General features: G+C 34.2%; 1 protein-coding gene and 1 long non-coding RNA gene across 10 annotated transcripts in view; one reads left to right on the forward strand and one right to left on the reverse strand.

Annotated features, from left to right (window-relative positions):
* Positions 1 to 25,038, reverse strand: part of LOC145678875 (uncharacterized) — a 747,802-nt gene that overhangs the window by 125,084 nt on the left and 597,680 nt on the right. The gene's annotated exons all lie outside the window — the stretch shown is intronic.
* Positions 10,243 to 25,038, forward strand: part of LOC145678874 (uncharacterized) — a 75,875-nt gene continuing 61,079 nt past the window's right edge. For 4 of the 6 annotated variants that reach the window (XR_014130468.1, XR_014130469.1, XR_014130471.1 and 1 more), the window contains exon 1: positions 10,922 to 11,057. Coding sequence is in view for 2 of the 6 variants with exons in the window: in XM_081749451.1 (XP_081605577.1) it covers positions 10,856 to 11,057 (202 nt within the window). In the remaining 4 variants the exon portion in view is untranslated. Of the gene's footprint in view, positions 11,058 to 25,038 lie in introns of all 6 variants that reach the window. The other 2 variants (XM_081749451.1, XM_081749452.1) reach the window with 2 other exon arrangements.

Raw genomic sequence — 25,038 nt, forward strand, 5'->3', positions numbered from 1 at the left:
CTATTATTGTATTGTTCTCTATATATCTTATTACAAATTAATATTAGGGTCCCTTCTGCGGATCTCGGTCCAGCTACAACTATTACAAAATAATATTAGGGTCTCTTCTGCGGATCCCGGTCCAGCTACAACTATTACAAATTAATATTAGGGTCCTTCTGCGGATCCCGGTCCAGCTACAACTATTACAAATTAATATTAGGGTCCCTTCTGCGGATCTCGGTCCAGCTACAACTATGACGCAAAATGTTTGTGCTTATTTTATGAGCCGCTTAATACTCTAAGACGTGGTTCCTTTGTTTAAAGATTAATCCATTCCACTTAGACATGCATTTAATACCTGGACGATTAATTCCAGCCAATTCTCTTATTAAGTATTAAGTAAAAAAGCTTAAATATTTAAAGTGACATGCCTTTACTATTCGAAGAGTAAGGTCTCGTAGAATTGAAATACAACTAAATTTCCATTTGTTGTTAAAAGTTCTACTCAGCATTACACTGAGAGAAACCGCACGCCAATATATTCATACATAGTGCATATAGGAACGTATCTATGCGAGATCACAAACAAGCCCATACGATTAAGAGCAAGCAAGTTCATATCCGTTGCATTTAGTGCAACGCTGTGTCACGGCCATAAAACTTGAGTGATGTGCGCCATAACACGACAGAGAAACCCATATAATCTCCGCAGATCAAACATCTGATTGTCTGGAGAGCAATAGAACGCTAATAGCATTAATGTAGACAACATATCGCAAAACTGTTGATGACATGTGAATGAGATATGGCATACATGTAGCACCTTTTCTTTCTTTATTCTCTCCTTCTGAACGTCACTTTACACACGTGTATATTTATATGTATAGGGACGTATGTTTTAACGAATATGAACAGTAATCTCCATTTTGTATCTGATGTCGCTGCAATCCCAATTAGCACCATCTTTCGGCATTAATTTAATTGGATCCATTTGTGTGTGAGATTATTGTCCCGTGTAATGTCTTGTAAACCAAATTCAGTTTCCAATTGGTTAACGGTGTTGTCAAATCGTGACATGTAATGGCGAAGTTATGTTTGGTAAATGTGTTGTCACACATTACGAGTGGGTCGTGTGAGAAATCAGATATTCTAACACCAGAAAGGAAATTGGTTTTCAGCCTACGTTTATTGCTAAAAATTATTGTTGAGTAATATACATATTTATTACTAATCTTTAGGAACTTTATGTTATTAGTTGAAAATTAGCGTCCCTTTTGAGCACCGAGGATGGGCTGTACGAGACAGTATTTATTGTTTAAAGCTAGTACTCGGGTTTGTGTATCCAAGGTAAATATATCCACCAGGAATCGAACCCGAGAATTGTAATATTAATGTATGGTCTGTGGAAGAAAGAATACAATGAAAGACTATTTATCAAAAAATCTCTGTGATTGGTCTGCTTGGATATAAAAAAAATTGCATCCGCATCCGCAACATTTCGGTTTGCACCTACAACAAATGCATAAAATTTGTTTTCCATGACAGTTCGCATCGGCAACAAATGCATAAAATTTGTTTTCCATGGCAATTCAGCATCCGCAACAAATGCATGAAATTTGTTTTCCATGACAGTTCGCATCGGTAACAAATGCATAAAATTTGTTTTCCATGACAATTCGGCATCCGCAACGAATGCATAAAATTTGTTTTCCATGACAATTCGGCATCCGCAACGAATGCATAAAGGTTGTTTCTCATGAAAATTCGACAACCGCTACTTCTCGGTTCGCATTCACCACAAATGCATAAATTTTATTTTTCATAACAATTCTGCATCCACAACATCTCGGTTTCACGTCGGCAACAAATGCATAAAATTTGTTAACCATGACAATTCGGCATCCACATCTCGGTTCGTATCAGCAACAAATGCATACTTTTTCTTATCCATGACAATTCGGCATCAGCAACATCTCGGTTCACATGCACAACAAATGCATAAAATGGAAGCTAAAAATTAAATATTATCTCTTCCTATTGCAAGTCAAGTATGCTACATAGAACTTAATAAAATTCATGCAAACAGAAATATGAAATCAATGCAAAACACATCTGCTAATTTAAGATCCCTTAAAATGCAGATTTATGGTAATAAAATTTTGAAGTTGGTAATAGCATATCTGTCAATTAATCTTAGGACAAATCTTTTTCCTTTGTTTTAGGATTTAGATTTCTGGACTTTCAGCATTTATGGTCATGTTAGCCCCTCACGTTTGAGGGAAATTGTCTCTCGGCGATCACACTAGCCGAGGAAAGGGAAGGAAGAAAGGACTGGGGAGGGAAGGAAGCGGCCTGGAACCTATAAGTTAGGTACCACTCCGGCATTTGCCTGGTGTGAATGAGAAAAACCTCTTTCAGGATAGCTGGCCTGAGAAAGGTTTTCTTACACCTTTTCGACCAAATGCCCCTACCTGGCATTCGAATCGATCCTGGGAACGATCGCACCGTTTTTCTTAACCCACAAAACATAAGGGTCTTTGTTCAGAACTCAAAAATGAAGTGGAGATAAAAGATAATGTAGAAATAAGAATGAGGGTCCTCACACAATTTGCCATAAAATCTGATTAGTGCTTTACATAGTGTTTAAAAGCAGAGAAATAGAAAAAATAATTAAGGAAACGCAACTTTGTTTTGGGGGTTACTTGTCCCGAAATGGTAAGTAATTAATGATGTTTGGAAGAATGATCACTGAAATTCTTTCTTTTCACGAATATTCGCATTTTTATCCACCACCCACAATATATTTTCAATAAAAATATATCCACAAAAAGCTAAAAATATATGCTAGACTATCCGTACAGACCTAGCCTAGATATAGTTCTTCCTATATTGACATCTGGTCTGCACAAGTAACAACCAATGAGATTTGAAGGATGTCGCGAAAGTGTGGCGCTGTTGTCGTTGTTTCTCTTGGTGTCACAAGCAGAGGACTAAGGGAAGGCGACTGCTCATCAGGTTTAGCAGCTCTGGAGAGGAAAAGAAAATGTATAAAAATTCAGCCCAGTAGATATATTAAGTTACTAAATCACCATTGTATGTATATCGAAAATATATAGTTCATTCCTCTAATCTAAATCAAGAATATTCTAAAACACTTTCACTTTTGCACCTTACACGCACACTGACAAAAATCCGTTCTTCGGACAGCGGTATATTGTACAAATATACGGAATCCTCTTGCTTACTACAGAAATTAGTACGGATCTTATGCTATCTGTATGCTACGTAGGCACTGCCCTTAGGTGTTACATCATGCCGTTGCAGGATGTCTGGTATCTAATAGTGTTCCTTATATTACATACATATATGCATGTTATATTCGTCAACTACATGTAATATTAGGGTTGGCAACTCTGTAGAATGAAAAAAAAACCGGCACCTCCTCAAAATTTCCTATTAATATAGGTATAAGCGTGAAGTATCTCTGTACGGATCTATCCATGGAAAGGAAATATACTATCGTGAACAAAAGTGCATTAGCACATATATTCTGTATATCTTTAGAACATTCACTAATAAGCTTACCAGATACATTGTGCTATAAATGAGAAACAGAAATCGGCATTCATCATTTTATTGTATTTACCAGTAACTACCATTTCTTTGAAATTATCGAAACAGACGAACAAAAGTATAATAATCTTTACGTGACAATTTTGGATTTGGAAAATGAAATTCACTCTTTAAACGTATAGTCTCTACTTCAACTACAGGAAATTGCATTAAGAAATCCTTTTCCACTCTTAATAAATGTATAAAATTCCTTGAAAGTAAATTTCAAATTTTTCCTGATACAGTTCCTGTCATCTCTCTAAAATTATCTAAACAGGTGAACAAAATATATTAATCGTTGATAGATGGTGAAAGGTAACAGTTTTGGGTTTACAGAATGACACCTACTTTTTTCAGTATCTATACTTCGAACTAGATTAAATTGCTTCGAACTAAATACAAATTTGAAAAAAAAAAAACGGTCATATAGGGGCTGGTGAGAAGTTTGTACCCGTCACCGGTTTTAATCAAAATAACAGCAATTTTTCTGGCCAGGCCGGTGGAAAACCGGCCAGTTGGCAGCCCAATGTTATATACGTCCATTTGTGTGAGATTCTGTCCGCCTATATTGTTTCATACGGAAAGTACGTACAGATGGAACACTTATACAGAAATATTATGAAATATGCGTTTTCAGTTATACATTTGCTGTACGTTAAGTCCAAAAACTACAGGATTTACAAATGTAACATACCATTTTACGTATGCCACATACGAATTATTTTGAAGTGCAATGGAGCCGGTTTCTATATAACTTTTCAGATGAGCAAGGGCGCCGATTCTGGGGGGGGGGCAGGGGGTTCGGGCCGTCCAAAGCTCATGTGGGCCCCCTCATTGTATTTGTGAATATCCAATATTTGGCATAATTTGAATGCAATTTGTCTTAAAATCCTCATATATATGCCGCCTGCATCTGAATCCCCCCCCCCAATTTACAGAGAAATAGGCACCCATGCAGATGAGGTATTCAGCTTTATCGGACATCATCTAACAAGACACCAGTGAAAAACCTTGTATTCTTACAACGCCGATGGTGGAATAACTAATTACCTAATTAGTTCATGCCTTATTCACTAGATGGCTCTCAAAATAAAATTTAAACAAATTTAATACTATTATTTTCTTCCTTCAGATGCAAGTGTTGTTCGAAAATTGTACCTATATTGGAACCTCCTTGTACGTAAGTATAAATTTGAGAATGGCGAATTTACTCTGTTCCGAAGCAATATGCATAAGATTCTACAATCACAACTTTCAAGCACAAAGCGTGAAAGAAATTATTAAGTGTTGTATTATTCTATTTTGAAATTTATGTCTCGTGATTATGCCCTTTAGGAATTTGCAAGGGGGGGAGGGGAACAAGAAAACACAAACACATAATACCTGTAGACCCTACCCTTAACAAGATTCGAACCCTTGACAGACAGATCTGGCTATTTTCAAGCACTGTTCTTGCACTGTTCGACCATATCAGTTGGCTATTATTATCTGCCATGTTATTAGCCATGTTAGTGAAATCTTTCAGTTTTACGTCCCACGGTTATGCTTGCTAGGGGGCGGTGATGATGAGAAATGAATGAAATGGTCCAATGAAGAAAGCGGGAGGAAACGGAAGAACCCCGAGAAAACCCACGAACACTGTGTTTGTCTACAACAAAATTCACTTAGCGTGAGCGGGGATTGAACCAGGGACCCCACGCACCAGAAGTGAACGCTAGCCATGATAATGATAAATGCTCATTGGAGAAAGGAGCGAAAACTTTTTCTTTACTCATAGATGCTACATGGGTTGGATTGTGCTCCCATTTTACACCTTTATTGGTGATGGATTTCAACCCCAATCCAAAGTAGGGGGTTATTTCTGAATGATGGAGAAAGATGCATACCAAGTCTTAATAAAATCGGTACGTTTTACGAGAGTTACTGTGAAACAGACATACTAGGAATTTTTTGAGGGTTAGGTTAATGTGACGTCAAAAATTCGGATCAGGTTCGCCCCTGAGACAGACCGATGCACGAACACACTGATGCCGGTTAACTCCACTACGCTATAGCTTCAAAAGTTCCACTGTTTAAAAAAATCGCTAGAAAAATGTGTTAAAGTTCCAATGTTTTAATATCGAAATTGTGCTTCCTTTATGTAAAATTTAATGGAAACAGAAATTACTATTTCCAAAATATAAACACCTATCTTGAAGTCAGAAATATGACAATGCCATGGAAAGGAAAAACTTAAGGGCTTAAACCATGTTCCTTTTTTGTTCACAACCTGAATTAAGAACCATTGGTATGTTCCTTCAGTTTATCTCATTAATGGAAGAAGCCTTGATAAGCGTCAAAATGAACGCTATTTAGCTTTCAGAACATCATTTCAATGAGATAAAGAGAAACGTTTAATTAGGAGGCAGCCGGAGAGGTATGTATTAAGTGCGTATAATTAATTATGTATACGTTCATACCAAGACGTTCCTGAAGACATATTAAAATGTTGAAACACAATTGTCCATCAACAGAAGAGAAGCAGGTCGCTAACAGATAATTTTCACATTTAAAATGGTCTTATTTTCCTGAAGAACTGGAAAATTCCTTTCGTTTTTTTTTAAATGTTTTACTTGTTTCTACATTTTTATTGGAGTATTTCAGTGTCTTTTTTTTCTGTGTTCACATCCTTTTCTCTTTCTTTTTGCCTCTCTCTCTCTGTTTCTCTCGGAGTGTGTGTATTCTGCTAATTTCTTGGCTCGTTCTGTTTGAATATTTCTTCAATATCTCTGTTGAACAAAAGAAAGAAAGCCAAGACCGAAATTTCACTCCGTTGTGTTGGGTCCTTTCTTTGTTTGAGAGAAAAACTATTTACCGTTATGTGTTTGCTGCTGAGAAATATTTGAATAGTTACGCGAGTAAGAAACATTTTTTTTTTTTTTACTATGCTACTTTACACAAACTAGCAAAACGAAAAATTACTTTTTTGTTGTTGTTATTTTCAGTTTTTCTTACAACTGTTAGTAAAAACAGAAACAAATGTGCAATTAATTAAGAGTACCTTGTATGCAATGTGTTAACAAAATTTCAATTTTGTGCTAATTTTGAACTAAATATAACGCTAAGAAATGCCACATTTTCATACGGATATTCTTCGTGCATATACTAAAGTTTCTTAAAGGTTAATTTCACGTTTTCTAATTCCTTCTCTGGTATCCTTAATCTTGAAGTCCTTCACGTTCCGAGTTTAGCGTTTTAGAATTTTGTACTTTTATTTATTTATTTTATTTTACGTAAAGCTTCAAGTCCGCAAATTTCATCTGATAAAGAACGATAAACCTGTTTGTTCAGCTGGAGGTTCTCTTCTTCCATGATCCACGACACACACACCCGAAATTTATCTCCTGACATTACAGCCAGTGATACCTCCAATGGAAGAGGGAGGCAAAGGAGCTGGCGTTCCTCCACTCTCCCCCAGACACGTTGTATTCTAATGCAGATCACCATAATAGATATTCTGCCATTATCGGCAGGTCACTTGCTGCAACTGAGAAGCTTCCATGCTCCACGTTCTTTAGTTAACCTCTTCATCTTCACGTACGATTTTTCAGTTTTGATATCGTCCATTAATTGTAATCTTCTTCGCCCTCTCCCTACCTTCCCTGCCACCATACTTTCTAGCACGTCCCTCATGATACAGTTTCTTCTTAACCGATGTCTCAACCAGTTTCTCTTCCTCTTCTTAATAATATCTAAAATTGTTTTTTTTTTCTCCTTCACCATTTCTAACACTGTCATTCGTTTTCTGCTCGACTCAGTTAATTCTCTCCATTCTTCTTCACACCCACATTTCGAAAGCTTCCAATCGTTTTTCATCATCTTTGTGAAATGGCCGTTTCTGACCCATACAGCATAATACTCCACACGAAGCATTTTTTCTCAACTCTTTATTCAAGGTCCCACCAAATAGTATTTTCTTCCTCCTAAAGGCTTCTTTCGCCATTCCTATCCTTGCTTTTATTTCACGTTCACATTTCATATCATTACTAATAATACTACCCAGGTATCGAAAACTAGTCACCTATACTTCTATATTTGACACCAACCTCTTCGTTCCAACCACCATGGTTTATATCTTTCTAACATCTATTTTCATCCCATATTTTTCACAGCTCTTTCTTAAGTTTTCTAACATTTTATTGATTTTCTTTCCGGATTCCACAACAAGCACCATAAAAGAATTTAGATACTAGATATTATGATGGATGATTTTAGGAATCAGCCAATTTTTAAAGCGTCGAAATATATTTAAAATTAATGAATCTTTACGTGAACGGTAGACATAAAAGTACAATAGCGTGAAAGGTATGAGAAGGTATACTTATTTCATTAGTACGAACACAGGTGTCGTCCAACAAGCCATAAAATATTAAGTAGAAAATAATTTAATTTCGTTTGGTTTTGAACAGATTGCCATGGACAAGAAGAAGACAACACAAACTACTAAATCTTTGGTAGCTGATATTATTTTCTTTTTCTTTCTTTTTTTTTTATTTAAAGGCTAAGCACCGCTCGTTGGGATCATCAGAGAAAGAGAGAGAGAGAGACTCCTTCACGATGATGCGCGGCACTACATTTGTTCGTCGTTTGCTTTCCACTGCCGGTACTTGATGGAGTGAAATCACCTGCTTAACTCTCTTTTGTTGGAGCTGACAATGGATAGGAAAATGATGGGTTTAGAAGAAAAGTGTACCTTAATGGAAAACAAAAATAAGAAAACTACGAACTACAAATTTCTCTCCTTTTCGTCAAGGTATTGAAGTTTCTGAAGGGAGAATGTATCAATGGAGGTATTACTTAGTCATAGTTCCCTGTTAGATGGATCAAGCCACTACAAGAAAGAGACAATGCCTATATAAAAAGGATACCTTCTTATCCTAAACTTGGTAAATGCAAAGAAAAAATAGCTCTCAAGAAGTGATGCAGTTGAAAGCAAAGATGTCGCTCCAGGGATGTTGTGCGAAAAAATATTCAACGAGAAACGATCTCTCGTCCTCTGAGAGGGTATGCAACGAACAAAAGGTGTTATCAGATTTTCTATTTTAAAAACTGAAGAGAAGAAACTAGCTTTTCTAGCAAAATCAAGCTAGAAAATATATCAATCTTGATTATTCAATCAATGTCCATAATGCTTGACGAAGCCTGATGTATTAATGATTACTTGGTCAGTATACTACACTTTAATTTTGCAATTTCTCATTTCTGATATGTAAGCTTAATTTGTTCCCTCTACACAAAAAAAAAAAAAAAAAAAAAAAAATATCTTTTACAGTCTTGAGAAATTAAGAATAGTCTTTGAAGTCAATTGATTTTGCAGAAAATTAATATAAATTAATATAGAACTTCCATGTATACTTATAAACAGATTATAAACTAGAAAAATAATCATGCTCGTTGTCTTTAAAAATACCGTTAGTTCTTATGTATTAAAAATTTGTTTAAACTAATAATAACAAAAACCTAGTATGTGAAGTATCTATATCCAAACAACTCTCAAACATAACCTGTAATTATCTTGATCTCAAGTACATACGAGAATTTATTTCACAACCACATGATAATAATAATAATAATAATAGTTATTATTATTATTATTATTATTATTATTATTATTCAGGGGCGGATCCAGGGGGAGCGATTGCCCCTCCCAGGAGAGGAAACTTTCTTATTTTATATATAAATAAAACCCATCCCAGAGTTTGGAGCTCTTAAAAGTAGCTCTAAGTGGCAGTATTACAATCCACCGCCCCCCAGAAGTCCGTCCTGGATCCGCCCTTATTATTATTGTGTGTGTCTGTGTGTAGCTGTGTTATTATTATTAATTACTTCACTTTCCTGTAAGTTTACTTTCTCAGGGATAGTATTTTCCGAGATTTCTCATTCAATATCACTTTCCATGGGGATATCTCCACTTGGCAGCATATAATTATTTAGGGAGAACCTCGAAAAAAATAAAGAACACCATCTTATCAATCATGAACTCATATAATCAGGGGTCGAACCAGGGGCTCTTTAGACAAGATATGAGCGTTTTACCACTGAGTCCCTGACAGAAATTCATATACAAACTTCTTTCCAGTTCTTAGCCCTTTTCCTTTCGTGGGAGAAGTTACATTTTTACCCCTTTTGTTTCGTCTGGATGTCAGTTTTTGGAATTTATGGCCGTCAATAGGGTTGGGTAAATAAGGTCTACACCAGACGGTGAACCTGATAAATCCTTTCCCTTTCGTTCGATACGCTACGAGAGTAATGTCCAAGAGGTCAACAGTGGGCGCTGTGAGTTTACAATTGTTGTCACTTTCATTTTCTAAGGATCGTCCCTATTTTTTATGGTGTCTAATTCTGATTTTCTTTGACATTCCTCCCTAACAAGTCAAGAAACATTCCACCTACGAAAACGACAAAACAAGCTGTCTTTCGGTGAGGTTTATCCAGCAACCCTTTCCCTAGCGACAACAACAACAATGAAAACGAAAGGGTTTCTTTTCTTTCTTTTTGTACGATTCGCTTCAATAATACATATAAACACTGGAAAAGGACACATGAGTTACCTAACAACGAACCGTCTATTGTTATCGATAGATTGTATCGTGTTTCTTGAACGAAATTTAAAAAAGAAAACTTTAGTTTTGACCTTGAGAAAATGGTCATCGCAACGCCGACAGAAATGCAAGAACTATTTTCCGGAAAAAGAAGGCTTACCTTATCATCTTTTTTTTTTTCTAGTATTACAGGAGGAAAGGGTTTTGTTGAGATTTTTTTCCCCTTGTGTTATCAGAACCCTTTGCAGACCACCTCCATGTGAAGACTAAACTAAAACCACGAGGAGGAGGGGAAGAAGAAACTCCAAAGCATTCACTGGAATGAATTTTCGTGGATATGCCACAGTTCTTCCGAAGAAACCATACCAAACGTTATTGAGGTGGCCATTTCTGTGATCCACGCTTGATTACCGTGCTTTAACTCATAGCTCGAGGAGAACTTTTTTAGGAGGACTCAAGAAGGATAGGATCCCCAAAAAAATCTTGAGTCTTGAATGGGGGATGGGCCAAAAACGGAGTTTTGCAGAAAGATGGTTACCAAAGATGAGGGTGGAGCAGAAAATAGTGCAGAAGAAACAGTGCAACTTTTTTTTTTTTTTTCATAAATAAGTTTAACCGAATTGCACCTCGGGGCATCTTCTTATAACAAGACTATTTTGAAGTTTCTTGGTCAACCGCCAATGAACGCAACAAGAAATTGGACATCTAGCAAGGGGAGTGAAGGAGAAGAAGACTCGGAAAAGTGCATAACATCCATCCCAAAGTGGTTATTTTCCATCCAACTAAACAAAATAGCCTCAGGGCCAGACGGAGGATTTTGTGTGTCTTTTTTTTGTCTACTATTGGAAGATCAGACATCGCCGTACAAGATTCAACTAAAAGGTATGTATATAAGTTGTTTTTCAAAAAAAAAAAAAAAAAAATGCTTATGGCAAGATTATACGGTGTGTACCCCGGCACAAATCTACCATTTGTATAAGCTCATGTATATTTAGCCCCACTTTCATCATGACTTAGTATATTATAGATTTACTTTCATAGTCTGACTTTAGGCCTGCCTGAGCCTTCTTAGAAAATACATACTTGTCATCTTAAGAAGCACAGGGCTAAAAAGCTTTAATTTTTCGTTTTCCGTGGGAAAAACGTAATATATCAGTATTTAGATCAAGGCTAGTTAACGAAATTTAAAAAATGACCAAAAAAGTCTGGTGGTCGGATTATCTATTATTAGTGGGATATACTGCTTCTTGGGTTTTCGAGTACCTTAACACATTATAACTACATTCAACTGTTAGGTGCAATTTTCGTGTTTTTGTAGTTATGTAGAGGTTGGAGACAGGGTCGGATCCATTTTTTTTTTTTTTTGACGGGGGTGCACCAATAACTACCAGTACATTTGAATTGAATTTGATTCTTTTAAAAATGTCTTTAGGCATTTGTGGTGTGAGTGAAGAATTGCCCTGCAAATAGTCAGTGTCTGCTGTCAGGAATCGAATTTAAGACTTATTAAATGCAAAACCAACGCTTTACGAACTGAACCATGGCAGCTTTATATCGTTATAATTTTTAGTATATAATTATCTTGCTGCTTTCGATCAGGAATTGCTTTAATCATGGACACTTGGAATATTATGGATACTTGTATCATACAGGATTCTTATGAAAGTGCTGTTATTGCACCCCCTAAATCTAGGGGGGCTATAGGGACTATAGTCCTTCCTTGACGCTCAGGTATACAGTGGATAAAATGGGCTTCAATCTTGCTTTACACTGGATTAAACGGCAAACTATATTTTAGCCCCTCCCTTGATCATATCCTGGATCCGCCACTGTATATATATATATATATATATATATATATATATATATATATATATATATTGTACAATAATATAGTAATAGAAAAAAGCGAACTTCTTATGTGGATGGAGAACCTTTGCCCCTCCCCTAAGCAGTGTTTCTTTCAGAAAAATATTCCGGGAGACACATTTAGTATTCGGAGGGGCACATATTTTTTCACACAGTAGGCCTACTACAGACATGTTATTTTGGTTTCCTACATGGGGTACTCTCAGAGCTCAAGGAGGAGTACCCCCCCCCCCCCAAAAAAAGCATGTCTGGAAGAAACAGGGGTTGAGTGCCAACAAATCAAATTTGAAGTAACGCTGTCAATGTTATCAATAGAAAATCATTCAGTTCCATATTTGTTTAGAAGATTACGCCTTCTACTTGTCCTGCAATTAAACTACCGGTAATTTTAGAGTTTTTCGTCAAAACAAATGAAAATATTCGAAAAGCAGAAACGTAGTGAACTAGACAATACTATTTTGCATGTGATACGTTTACCACAATTCACCGATCTGCTTTTGGTATGCCGCTATTTACAGAACCCGCCAAAAAAGCTAAATCTATCTTCAGTTCCAAATCGAAAGCACATAGATGAGTTGTGATAAAACGGTATCACGTGTAAAATCGTATTGTCTATTTCACTACGTTTCTGCTTCTCGAATATTTTTATTTGTTTTGAAGATATTACAGAAAAACTTAGCGGAAGTTTAATTTCGCTGTAGTGAAGACCCTTAAGCAGGGCCATATATTGGAGCATGTACGGCAGTAGCATGGCGAATACCGACTTAGTATTTTTAAAGTCCAGTGGATACTCAGCTTAAGATAACGAAAGAACAAGCGTATAAGGGATGGATATGTTCTATACTTTTGAAAACGGTCGAACGTATACCAGTCAAAAAACTTTTAGCATTAAATCACTGGTATTAAGAGATTTGGTAAATCACTAATTGTTGTTATAATTATTATCTACTATTGGTTACTAGAATTTAATGAATATCTGAAAAGCTTTAGATTTGTGGTTCCCAACCTTCTTTACCTGGCACCGCCTTCATGAACCTGCATAGATCTACTTTACGTCTTTTCCTTGCCGCTTATTGGTCTGACCATATCGGGAATTTCAAATTGCACCATTTATCTTCAATAATAATAATAATAATAATAATAATAATAATAATAATAATAATAATAATAATAATAATAATAATAATAATAATTTCTACAATTTATATTATTCCGCATACAGCATTAGCAGCGTATTTCAGATTTTGCCAGGGGAGCAAGATTGTCCACTGACATACGAGTTCCACGTTTTTTTTTTTTAATTAGTAATTATAGTATACAATTTATCAAAATGCATGTCATTCTCAAATCCAGGGTATAATTGCCTCTCTATCCTCCCTAAATGACGCCCCTGCTCAGTATTATTATTTATTTTTTTACCAACTTCGTTCTTCATAAAACCAGTTCTTTACTTAATAATTATTTTGTGTTTATATGGCTTTTAATTTAACGAACCCTTGTTACAACATTCGTAATATTTCTAATTACGAACAAAGGTTTATATCCATCAATAGCTTTCGCCCCCTTCTCGTTCTCCGCAACCTCTAGGTTGGAGATCACTATTTTAGATATTACAACATACTAGGTGTTGGGAATATGTACTAAATATTAAGTTTTCATTAAAAAAAAAAAAGATTTTTCTCCATCAGTTCTTTCAGAAGCAATTTTATTTACTTGCGTGAAATTACAAATTAAAATTACTCATAGTACTTTTACTTGTTAAATGGCAAAATTTGGAGAAAAGTACAATATATGTAGAGTATATAAATGCAACTACATCATGTTTTCGGTGCTTAATACATACAAAGCCAGTTAAAATGCGAAATATATCTCATGTGCCATCTACTGAGATGATACTACGATTGATAACAACATAATTAGAAAAAAAGAAAAAAATACGAACTTAAAGTTAGTGTAAGCTTCCTGTGCTTTATTACAATTAAGTTTTTGAAATGGTGAAGAATTAATTTGTTTGAAATGGTGAAGAATTAATTTATTCGAAATGGTGAAGAATTAATTTCTTTGAAATGGTGAAGGATTGATTTCTTTGTTATGGCGAAGAATTAATTTCTTTGAAATAATGAAATTAATTTCTTTGATATGGTGAAGAATTAATTCGTTTGAAATGAAGAATTAATTTATTTGAAATGGTTAAGAATTAATTTATTTGAAATGGCGAAGAATTAATTTGTTTGAAATGGTGAAGAATTAATTGCTTTGTTATGGTAAAGAATTAATTTGTTTGAAATGAAGTTTTTTTATATGGTGAAGAATAAAATTTCTTTGTAAGGGTGAATAACTAATTTGTTTAAAATAATGAAGAATTAATTTGTTCGAAATGGTGAAGAATTAATTTATAACTATAGTAAACTGTAAAATGCACGGGAATACCTATGCATAAAGCACTTTGGAACACAATTTTCATTATTGCCCATTTTTACGTATTAGCAAATAAGTTCTTAAATTCAATTTTAAAAAAATAAGCAATTAATCAGCAAATAAGTCCTTAAGTTCAATTATAAGAAACAAGCAAACGAATCAGTAAATGACACGTAATTATGTATGTATGGGTGAAAATACTATGCAAGTCGAGTAGGGCATTGGCTCGTATTATAACGATATAGCTAAAATTTAAGAACTATGACTCAGTGACTCGGTGAAAGAGCGCTCACATTTGGCATGACGGATTCCTGGATCGGTTTCCAGGCCATGCTGAGTTAGTGGTGAACAACATCGTATCCGTGTGTTTTCTTGGAGTTCTTCCGTTTTCTCCCACTTTATTCATTCCACCATTGCATTAATTTCTTATCATCCTTTAGCCAAGCCGGCATAACTAAAACTTTTTTCTAAATTAGCAATATAACTCGTTTTTAAATTTTAAAATAATAATAATAATAATAATAATAATAATAATAATAATAATAATAATAATAATAATAATAATAATAATAATAATAATAATAATAATAATAATAATTATTATTATTATTATTATTATTATTATTATTATTATTATTATTATTATTATTATTATTATTATTATTATTATTATTGATGTTTCCTTATTATTATTTCATATTATAATTGGTCGTTGAGAATAATAATCGCCTAATATAACCTAACTTGTACAACCAATCGTAAGTGAGAATAAGTCACTTAGGTCGCCAGTCGACATTTTAGTGATACTAAAATAATGATGGCTGGTATTAAAATAACAGTAAATAACAGTAACGATCGATGATCTAATTTGAACATGTATTGGTCAACAATGCTTTAGTCAATGACTCGTTTAACAAAGAATTTATTACAGCTGCTTGGATTTGTAGAACTGTAGTGATTAATTAAAATACTCTTTCAGTCAAAAAGTTATTATTACAGTGTATGTGTATAATAACTTTACAGATAACTCTATTGCTAATTTTATTCCATGGAATAAGTTTACAAGCTTCATTTATTGTTACGGACATGTTTGAAATACTGAAATTATATTTTATTGATAGCATAGGTCGAATAAACATTTATAACATATTTAATTAGCTCTGCTCTTATAATTCGAGGGAAAATGAAGTTATTTTACGCTATTCCCAAAATTCTTACTTAGTATTACAATATATAACAGTCAAGGTTCTGTGGTAAATACTTTTTTACTGGTCTACTAAGCTTATAATAATCTCAAAACGGCAATTTTTTTCTTTGATTTTGGAAACAGTTCACAGATTTAGAATCTCTTAGACAAAATGTGCACAAATGGAGATGATGATGTAAGCGTACCTTAATATATATGTGTTTGTCTGTTGAAAGCCATATCGTTTTTCTTGTCTTCTAAGTTGAATTTAATGAAACAAAAATTCGCAACTCATAAGGGATAGACCGGTAACTTTTTCATTAACTGATAAACTAGTTAGGCAACCCAAATAACAAGAATGAAAAGGTGGGTTGCATAACCTAGTCTTCTAGGCTAATCGTGTCCAAGATTGCCAAGTGCGTACGGATCGAATGTAAGACGCACAAGTATTGTATCGGTGTAAAGTTTCATGTTAATTATAGAATTTATAATATGAAAACAAAGTTGGAGGCAGGCCCGCAACCAGAGGGGGCTAGGGGGACCTGAACCCCCTAAACTTTTCGTGGCCCCTCCAGACCTCAACACAAACGACACAATTTAGATATGTGTAAGAGAAATTTTAATGACTTGCACCCCCCTAACATATCCATGGACCCCCAAACTTCTGTGGCTGGTCGCGGGCCTGGTTGGAGGTAGAATATAGTTCAATAAGGAAACAAAAAAGTTTTTAAAAAATCATTAGAAAGTGGACATTTTAACCTCAAAAATATATCAATTAAAATACACAATTTTGATTTTATTCATAATTATACGCATATACATATATGCGAACGAAAAAAAAACTATATTTTACCTTAATAAGCTGATATATGTAGAGGCATCCACAAGTGGGAGTATGACGATAAATTTTAAGAGGAGACCGAAAATGCATAAAATATGCAAAAGTACATTTTCAGTGAGGTGTGCATCATGATGGGAGTGGGGAGTGTTATTGGAGAGTAAGTTTAAGGATATATATTGCTATTTTGGGGATACCCGTTAGAACTAACGGAATCGTGAGTTACGAACATTATCGATTCCGGGACTAGACACGTAACATGTTAGCAAGTGAGTTGTTGAGTTGAGTTTGAGTTTAACGTCCCTTTTCAGCAGCGAAGCTATATGAGACGTGGACCTACTGATTAACGTGGAATCCGAACCACATGAGCTCCCGCCGGGAATGGAACCCGGGTCTCCCGCGCCAAAGGCGCGTACGCTAACCGCTTAGATGTTAGCAAGTGAGTAACGAAACTGTACTGTCTTAAATCATTTTTGAGTTTTTGTGCTTAACGCCATTATGCAGCACCTAGGTTATAAAGGGCGGATCTACGACTGTCTTGGGCTCCGAGGCAGGGCTTAGATTCGAATCCTGATCCTGTGCACAGATCATCATTCAAGATCAACCCACATAACATAAGCCATTCCCCACCAAAGTATCACGCCTTCAAAAAAGGTAGGTTACAGGACCACACAGTCGCCTCCTGTGTATTAAATTAGTGCTCTGGAGTTTGACCAAATACGAAGGAATTAATTTTTTAAAAAATGAAAAAGTAGATGCTCTGACAGTGAGACTGAGCATTTTGCGAAACAAAAATGTGTTAAAAATGCTTATTTGGAAAAACTTAGAATCAATTTGACCTATGATATATACATGGATCAATCTGTTAAAGGAAAGTCAGTTTCAAAAAGCTACTTTTTCGTTTCAAACTGATGTTTTCGGATATTTTTAACACCATTGAAATAACTGCAAATGTTTATTCTCAGACGTAATACATGTTACGTCATGGTATATGTAGGGCTGGCTTCCAAATTTGAATAGACTATTGACTGTACACACACACACACACGCACACACACGTATATATATATTCTGCTAACCAGATTAGAATTTTTTGAATGTTGACTGAAGCAAGCACGTTTCTCCTTAGCCAGTGATTGATTAACAAGACATGTTGGTGTTGTTGGTTAAAAAAGAGGGGCCAAAACCCCCTTCACGGATAATGATACAGATAAAAAAAAAAATCGATGTATGTATCAACAAATGTGATACAAAGTTAAGTTGCTGACATTTCTCAATCTGGATTCGTGATGGTTTCATTTTTTTTCTTTTCTTTCTCTTAATCTTCTTCTTACGCCAACACGAATTGAAAAAAAAAATCGTGTCTTATCCTCCTTGTGTTGACTGAGTTGTACATTTCATCAGGGCAACGTTCTGGTTAACGCTTTCCAACGCAAACGATATTCTTCCAAGTTGTCAACAAATCTTATATCTTTCCAAACACCGTGTCTCTTCATGGGATAGGAATGCGTTGTTGGTTTTCTAGAATTAGTTTGCATGCTCTCAAAGCGTAGTATTCCGTTGAAGATCATCTTCGCGTTCCTTGACTAGTTTTTCCAATATTTTCTTTCTCGAGTGAATAGAATTCCTCTAGAGAAGGGAAGAAGCATTGGAAAGTTTGGATTTTGTTTAATAATAATAATAATAATAATAATAATAATAATAATAATAATAATAATAATAATAATAATAATAATAATAATAAAGTTTATTTCTGTGCTATGAACAACCTAATGGCAAAAATACAACACACCAGAGAAAAATAAACACATATTGCAAATAATGTAACCCTACCTACTGAAATTGACTCCATTATCGAACTTGGCCGAGAAAATTGCAATAGGAAAAGCTTATCCTTCTATTATAGGCAACCATAATTTCTTTTCTACTATACAGGTTGCCTAGAAGCTAGGGAATGTAATAGATTTCAAACGGTACCGGTGTACGAATAGCCACCGTTACCCGTGAAGGTGCTAACGGATGAACTCCATTAATGAACTTGGCCGAGATAATTGCAAGAAAAGCTAGTTATCCTTCTATTATAGGCAACCAACATTTCTTTGGTATCGTGCAGGTTGCATAGTAGCAAGAGAATGTTGTGAATTTTAAACGGAATATCGATAGCCGCCGTTACTCTTGAAGATGTTAACGGATTAACTCGGCCAAGACAATCGCTCTGTCGATTACAAAAAATCGTTCTCCTTCAAGAGTTATCGTGTGGAGTAACGAACTTATGCTACACACGTATGTACTAACATTAAAGTCTTAAAAGACCATTAACGTGGACCTAATAAACAATATGCTTATATGAGGAAATTGATCATAAGAGAACACATTTGTTTTTTCATCTTTCTTTATTATAATATAGAATTTAGCGGAAGTGGCCATTCTCCCAAATTTATAACATACTTAATTTTTGACATTTTTTTTTTGTCCCAATCAAAAAATTTTTAAAAAATTTTCTCGATAGAGTTTATCTCCAGTTATCTCCGTCCCCTTAATTAATGATAAAATCTATATTAAAAAAGCTCTTTTTCTTGTATAAATTGTGCAATTCACAAACAAATTTTTGTTTCTTTACTGGTTTCAATTCCTTGTTTTCTACTAAAATTTCAATGACGCGTTTTGTGTCATGGCATCCTTACGTGGATGACTCCAAATTATAAAACTACTTTTCAAGAACAGAAATAAATAAGGAAATAAAAATTAATTATTATTTCCAATTGAAAATAGTGGTTCAATAATGGACGTTGAAATTTTTTAATGCTTCCTTTAATTTGCGCACATTTATCTAACATTGTTCTGGACTTTATGAACAGTCTATATATAACGCTTTATGCAACAACAGGATACATTTGTCACAAGTGTCCTGCGCTTGCGAGATTAAATAATCAAGTTATTCAATTAATTTTCCAAGCAAAGCGACCTACAGTTCACAATTTTGTTTATATATATATATATATATATATATATATATATATATATATATATATATATATATATATATATATATATATATATATATAAACAGCATTTTCTTATCAGTAAGAAAAAGTTGGGAGAGATATATTTATGTTGTGTTATCATTTGAGTTTTCTAATAAATAATTTCTGTAACCAACTGGTTTCCTTTTTCCTTTGTCTGTCTAAAACCAAGATAAAACAGAGAAAAATTGTAATTAATTTATCTAAAAAAAATACATAAATTATCTTGGTTTTTGACTTAAGAATTATTTCAGTAATTCTTGCTGATATTCATAGCTGAAGAAAACAATAGCAATGTTTGTGCAACATGTTTCTTTTCATTTAAATACCCGCAAGAATCAAATAATTCATTTTCATAGCTCTTAAGTATTCTTAGTGCGTTAACTAACGTTTTATGAGGTTCTACATGAATTAAGCTTCAGTATGCAGACCCAATTGTCAGCTGATCAAGGTCAATTTATATCCAGTCGTTCCGCAAAGTTATCTGATCCATATTGCCAGTTAATTTTATTAATTTAACCGTTTTGCCAAGAGATGGCGTGACATGTCTAAAAGCGTTTCATAAAGATTCAAGAAATGAAAAATAGCATGCGTAGGAACTTTCAATAATAGTATTAATATAATTTGTGGTTGAAGTGAGACGGTATACGGTGGTAGGTCATACCGCCTCTGATTTTTCAATGATGAAGGCATACCGTCTCTGGTTTTCAGTGATCAGGGCATACCGTCACTGGAGAGTAGATGCTAAATATCTTTTATATTGAATTGTTTCTTTCTTATGTGTGTATTTCTTCTGTATTTCTTTCTGAGAATGTAGGTTGCATGGCAGTACTTAAAAATTACCGTCTTTTTGGGTGTAGAATTACACCGGTTCAATACTTACACGTAGTGTCTTGTAGTATCGGAAAAAATGAAATGAAATCTTTAAGTTTTACGTCCCAAGGTTGTGCCGGTTAAGCTAAAGGAGACGGTGATGATGAGAGATGAGTGAAATGTTGAAATGGAGAAAGTGGGAGGAAACGGAAGAACCCCGAGAAAACCCACGAGCACGGTGTTTGTCCACCACTTGTAGTATCGGAGTCCTCTCTCCAAACATCTCTGAGTGCATACCTTGTGTGCATAAATCTTTTGTATTTAACCATATAATTAATACGGAGTAATTTTTAAATGTTACTCAGTTAGAGATATTTCGAAACTAATTAACTTCAAGGATATTTAGCGATATTAAACAAGTGACTTTTGTTTTACTTTGTGAGCTGTAACTCAGTTCCCGACTGATTTTTTGCTTTGTGCCTTTATGTAAAACCCGAGATCATGAAGGACAGGGCCTGACCTAATGCTTACGTAGACTCTGATAACCGATATGCAGTGATGTGTCACAAAGATACAACGTAACAAATGATTTAGGTTTCCGATCGATATAAATAAAATTGAATCCGGCGCTTGTGACAACTTCACAGAGACAGCTAAGAACACCTTTAAAATTTTTTGATGTGGTAACACATCTCAGGTCGCCGTAAATGGCTTTTTTTTTTTTTTTTTTTAAACTTTGGTTAGCACATACAAATCTTCTGAGATAATTGAGCATTAAAATGTTTCTCGAATTCAGATAGAAATTGGCAATTGCGCTTTAAACAGACATTTTTTATTTTAATTCTTCCACTTCACGTGTTACGCTTTTATTTATTTATTTATTTATTTTCAACGAACTTAAAAAGTTCGTTACTGAATTCTCAATGTCTGTGTGTGTGTCTGTCATTTGCGAATTTTTCTATTGTCAGCTGTCCATTCGATAGAGCAGTAAAAACTATCTACAAGAAGTGATGGAATATCCCGATATATTGGCCAAAGAAGTTCCGATTTCGGGAAACTTACGGAGTCGTATCTCGGGAACCATAAGTTATAGAGATGATATTGGTGTTGATCAATACCAATATTGATTCAATGCCAATACCCGTTATTGATTCAATAATTATTGTGTCGTCAGTTATTGATTCAATAATTATTGTGTCATTAGTTATTGATTCAATAATTATTGTGTCGTTAGTTATTGATTCAATAATTATTGTGTCGTTAGTTATTGATTCAATAGTTATTGTGTCATTAGTTATTGATTCAATGATTATTGTGTCGTTAGTTATTGATTCAATAATTATTGTGTCGTTAGTTATTGATTCAATAATTATTGTGTCATTAGTTATTGATTCAATAATTATTGTGTCGTTAGTTATTGATTCAATAATTATTGTGTCATTAGTTATTGATTCAATAATTACTGTGTCATTAGTTATTGATTCAATAATTATTGTGTCATTAGTTATTGATTCAATAATTATTGTGTCGTTAGTTATTGATTCAATAGGTATGATTATTGTGTCATTAGTTATTGATTCAATAATTATTGTGTCATTAGTTATTGATTCAATAATTATTGTGTCATTAGTTATTGATTCAATAATTATTGTGTCGTTAGTTATTGATTCAATAATTATTGTCATTAGTTATTGATTCAATAATTATTGTGTCATTAGCTATTGATTCAATAATTATTCTGTCATTAGTTATTGATTCAATAATTATTGTGTCATTAGTTATTGATTCAATAATTATTGCACCATTAGTTATTGAGTAAAAATAAATTTCGAAAAAAAAAACTTTTAAAGTTCGTTCTGGCGATGCTCTTCGAGCATTCTCAACGGATTTATAATAAATGCCTGATAAACATAATTGAAGTAATGAGGCATGGGTGCCCATGACATAAGTCTTCTAGAACTTCTATTGGCACCAACAAGAAACCAGTACCGTTTTAAAATTTACACTAAGATGTTCTGATTTATCTCGCCAATTCTGGGTAAGGCTAATTTACAGGCATTTTTCCTTATATAAACTGTACAGTTATTATCTGTTGATCTATTTACACACAAACATGCAAATATATGGTAGTTTAAATATTTCAAATGTATTTCTCTCGGTCATAGAAAATTTATCATACATTTTAGCTTAGACACGCCAGTACTAACAAAAAATTGAAAGACAATCAGATTTCAGTATAGTAGATGAAAAAAGGTTCAAAATTTATGTATCATTTCCTACATCCCACTAATATTGCTGAACGCTGTTTTCTAGGTCATCTTCTGTGTTTTCTTTAGCCCACTAACTTCTATGGGCAATTATTTTCCTATTTTCCGTAATTAACTGGAAGGTGATCATATGACTTTAATGATTTCTTCTTGTCAGAACCCAGATTATGATAAGTATATCAAGAGTTTACGCAAATCATTTTTATTTGAAATCCGTTTAGCTCACTTCGTTAACACAAACTAGGAATATCTAATGTTTCAAAAATTTTCGAATAAGGAATAAAAGGCAACGCTTACTATAAACTTTAAATATATATATATATATATATATATATATATATATATATATATATATATATATATATATATATATATATATATATATATATATAAAGAATACTTCAATTATTTTTGTCATTCAAAAACCTGGGGGAATGCTAGATCCGCCACTATTATATTCTTAATTACTCAAAAAGTAAACAGAAAAAGTTCAATAATTGTAAAATTGCCTATCTCGAAACTAACCCTTGAAAACAGATTCAACCTCAAGTCATGTTTGTACAGGGATTTCGTTTAGCTTATGTGAGCAGTGTTAAGACCACAACTGGAAACTGGGAGCCTCTGTGTTTAATACCCAGCGCAGACCAACGAGTCCAACCTCAAATAACCAGGGTTTTATACGAGCGATGCTTAAGTAAGCAAAATGATGCAGAATGGATCGCCCCGCTCTTCAGTGTTATCCCGTTGCCTCCACAAAAGCCACTAAAATCTCATGAAATGCGATCGATGTAAAAATGTAGGGTTGTACTTCATTTAAAACCATGGTCATGTACTCCATTACCCGACAAGTGGCTCTTACGATTGGTCCAAACTGTTGGCCACAAAGTTACGATCCTCCCCGTTATATTCTCATAAGAACGTTTCACACGAGAAGGGATATTATTACGCCTTCCCTACCCTACCGTACCCCCCTTGTTCCTAGTATAAATGTGCGTGTGGTCCTCTGGTGTTCCCCATATAATGTCAAATCAATGTTTAGTAGGCAGGATTCGCTTGCGTCGTGGGTGGTATTTGTCCATATCGATAGCTTCGGAATATTAATTGGGATGCTTAAAAAAAAAAAAAAAAAAAAAAAAAAAGTAATCGTTGAACATCAGTTTCAAGAAGCAGGAAATTACATATCTTTTAAGTTTTACAATAAACAGACATTTTTCCAGAATTTAAATGTACCTTTCTGAAGCAAAACCTATTAAAGTTATATCTTTTTACAGAAAACAATTATTAATAGAATTTTTGAATATTTCCCAAAGAAACAACTATTTTATGTCCAACCATTACTGGTACTGTTACTGTTATTACAGTATATCTAACCTTTAAAAGGATATCAATAAATACTTTTTTTAATGTAAAACTTTAAATAACATTTTAATAAAAATTATTAGTATACAATAAATGCAACTGAAAAAGAGCTTTTAACTTCTTTTAGAGTTAAAGCTTTATGGTATCCAGATTACAGCTGCGCACTCTACCCAGGGCCGTAACTTAGATTTTTCTGGGGGGCCAGCATTAATATTTGGGCCCCCTAGAAAAAGTTGTTTTGGACCCTTCCGCAAATTCGAATATAGTCCCTTTCTTTCCATCTTTCTCTTACTCTTTGTGCGCCCTTCCGCAAGCCCCTGGGCCCGTTCCATACATGACAATTTAGTTAAGGGGATAATATTGACAAATCTCAAAGCCGTGCTGATAAATATTAGAATTTATTTCTAGGGCCCCTAATAGTAGACATTTTTACTGTGAAATGGGCCCACAACTTTTTTTTTTTTAAACCTTTCGTGTACTGTTTTGTTTATGTAATCTAGTGAACCTCTTTGATGCTTCATTTATAATTTTATGTTCGTATCGTACATGAAGTTAGAAAATCTTGTCTTAAAGTGGGCCCCCTCGAACAGCGGAGAGTTTCCCTGGGGGGCAGTTGCCTCCCCTGCCCCCCACAAGTTACGGCCCAGTATCCACCGGGTCCGAACCCCCCCCCCAAATCCTAACTCAACATACACTTGTACACTTTCTTAATAAAACTCTACTTGTTTAACAGGGAAATGATTGATGTAGCATGAACATTTGATCTTACACTTCATGTGTACTCTTTCTCTTATAAAAACTATGTAGTTCTATCATTGTTTTCTGAACATATATGTGAAAGCATTTTACAATTACTTATCGTCTTTTCGTGTGCAGAACAATACTCGTTCAATACTACATAGAAGTAATGACTTGTAGTATTGGACACCAAACTAAAATTTCTAGGACCAAGTCACTAATAACTATCTAGCCCCTTAAAATTCTAATTTATTTTTCTAATCCGATCCTAATGCTAATCCTAATCCACAACGATACTTGATTGTAGACCCCTATCCCCACGATCCGTGCAGTGTTTCTTCCAGACATGTTT

Source organism: Thermobia domestica, chromosome 2 (assembly GCF_964235325.1).
Source record: "Thermobia domestica chromosome 2, izTheDome1.hap1.1, whole genome shotgun sequence".
NCBI classification, from domain to species: Eukaryota; Metazoa; Arthropoda; class Insecta; order Zygentoma; family Lepismatidae; genus Thermobia; species Thermobia domestica.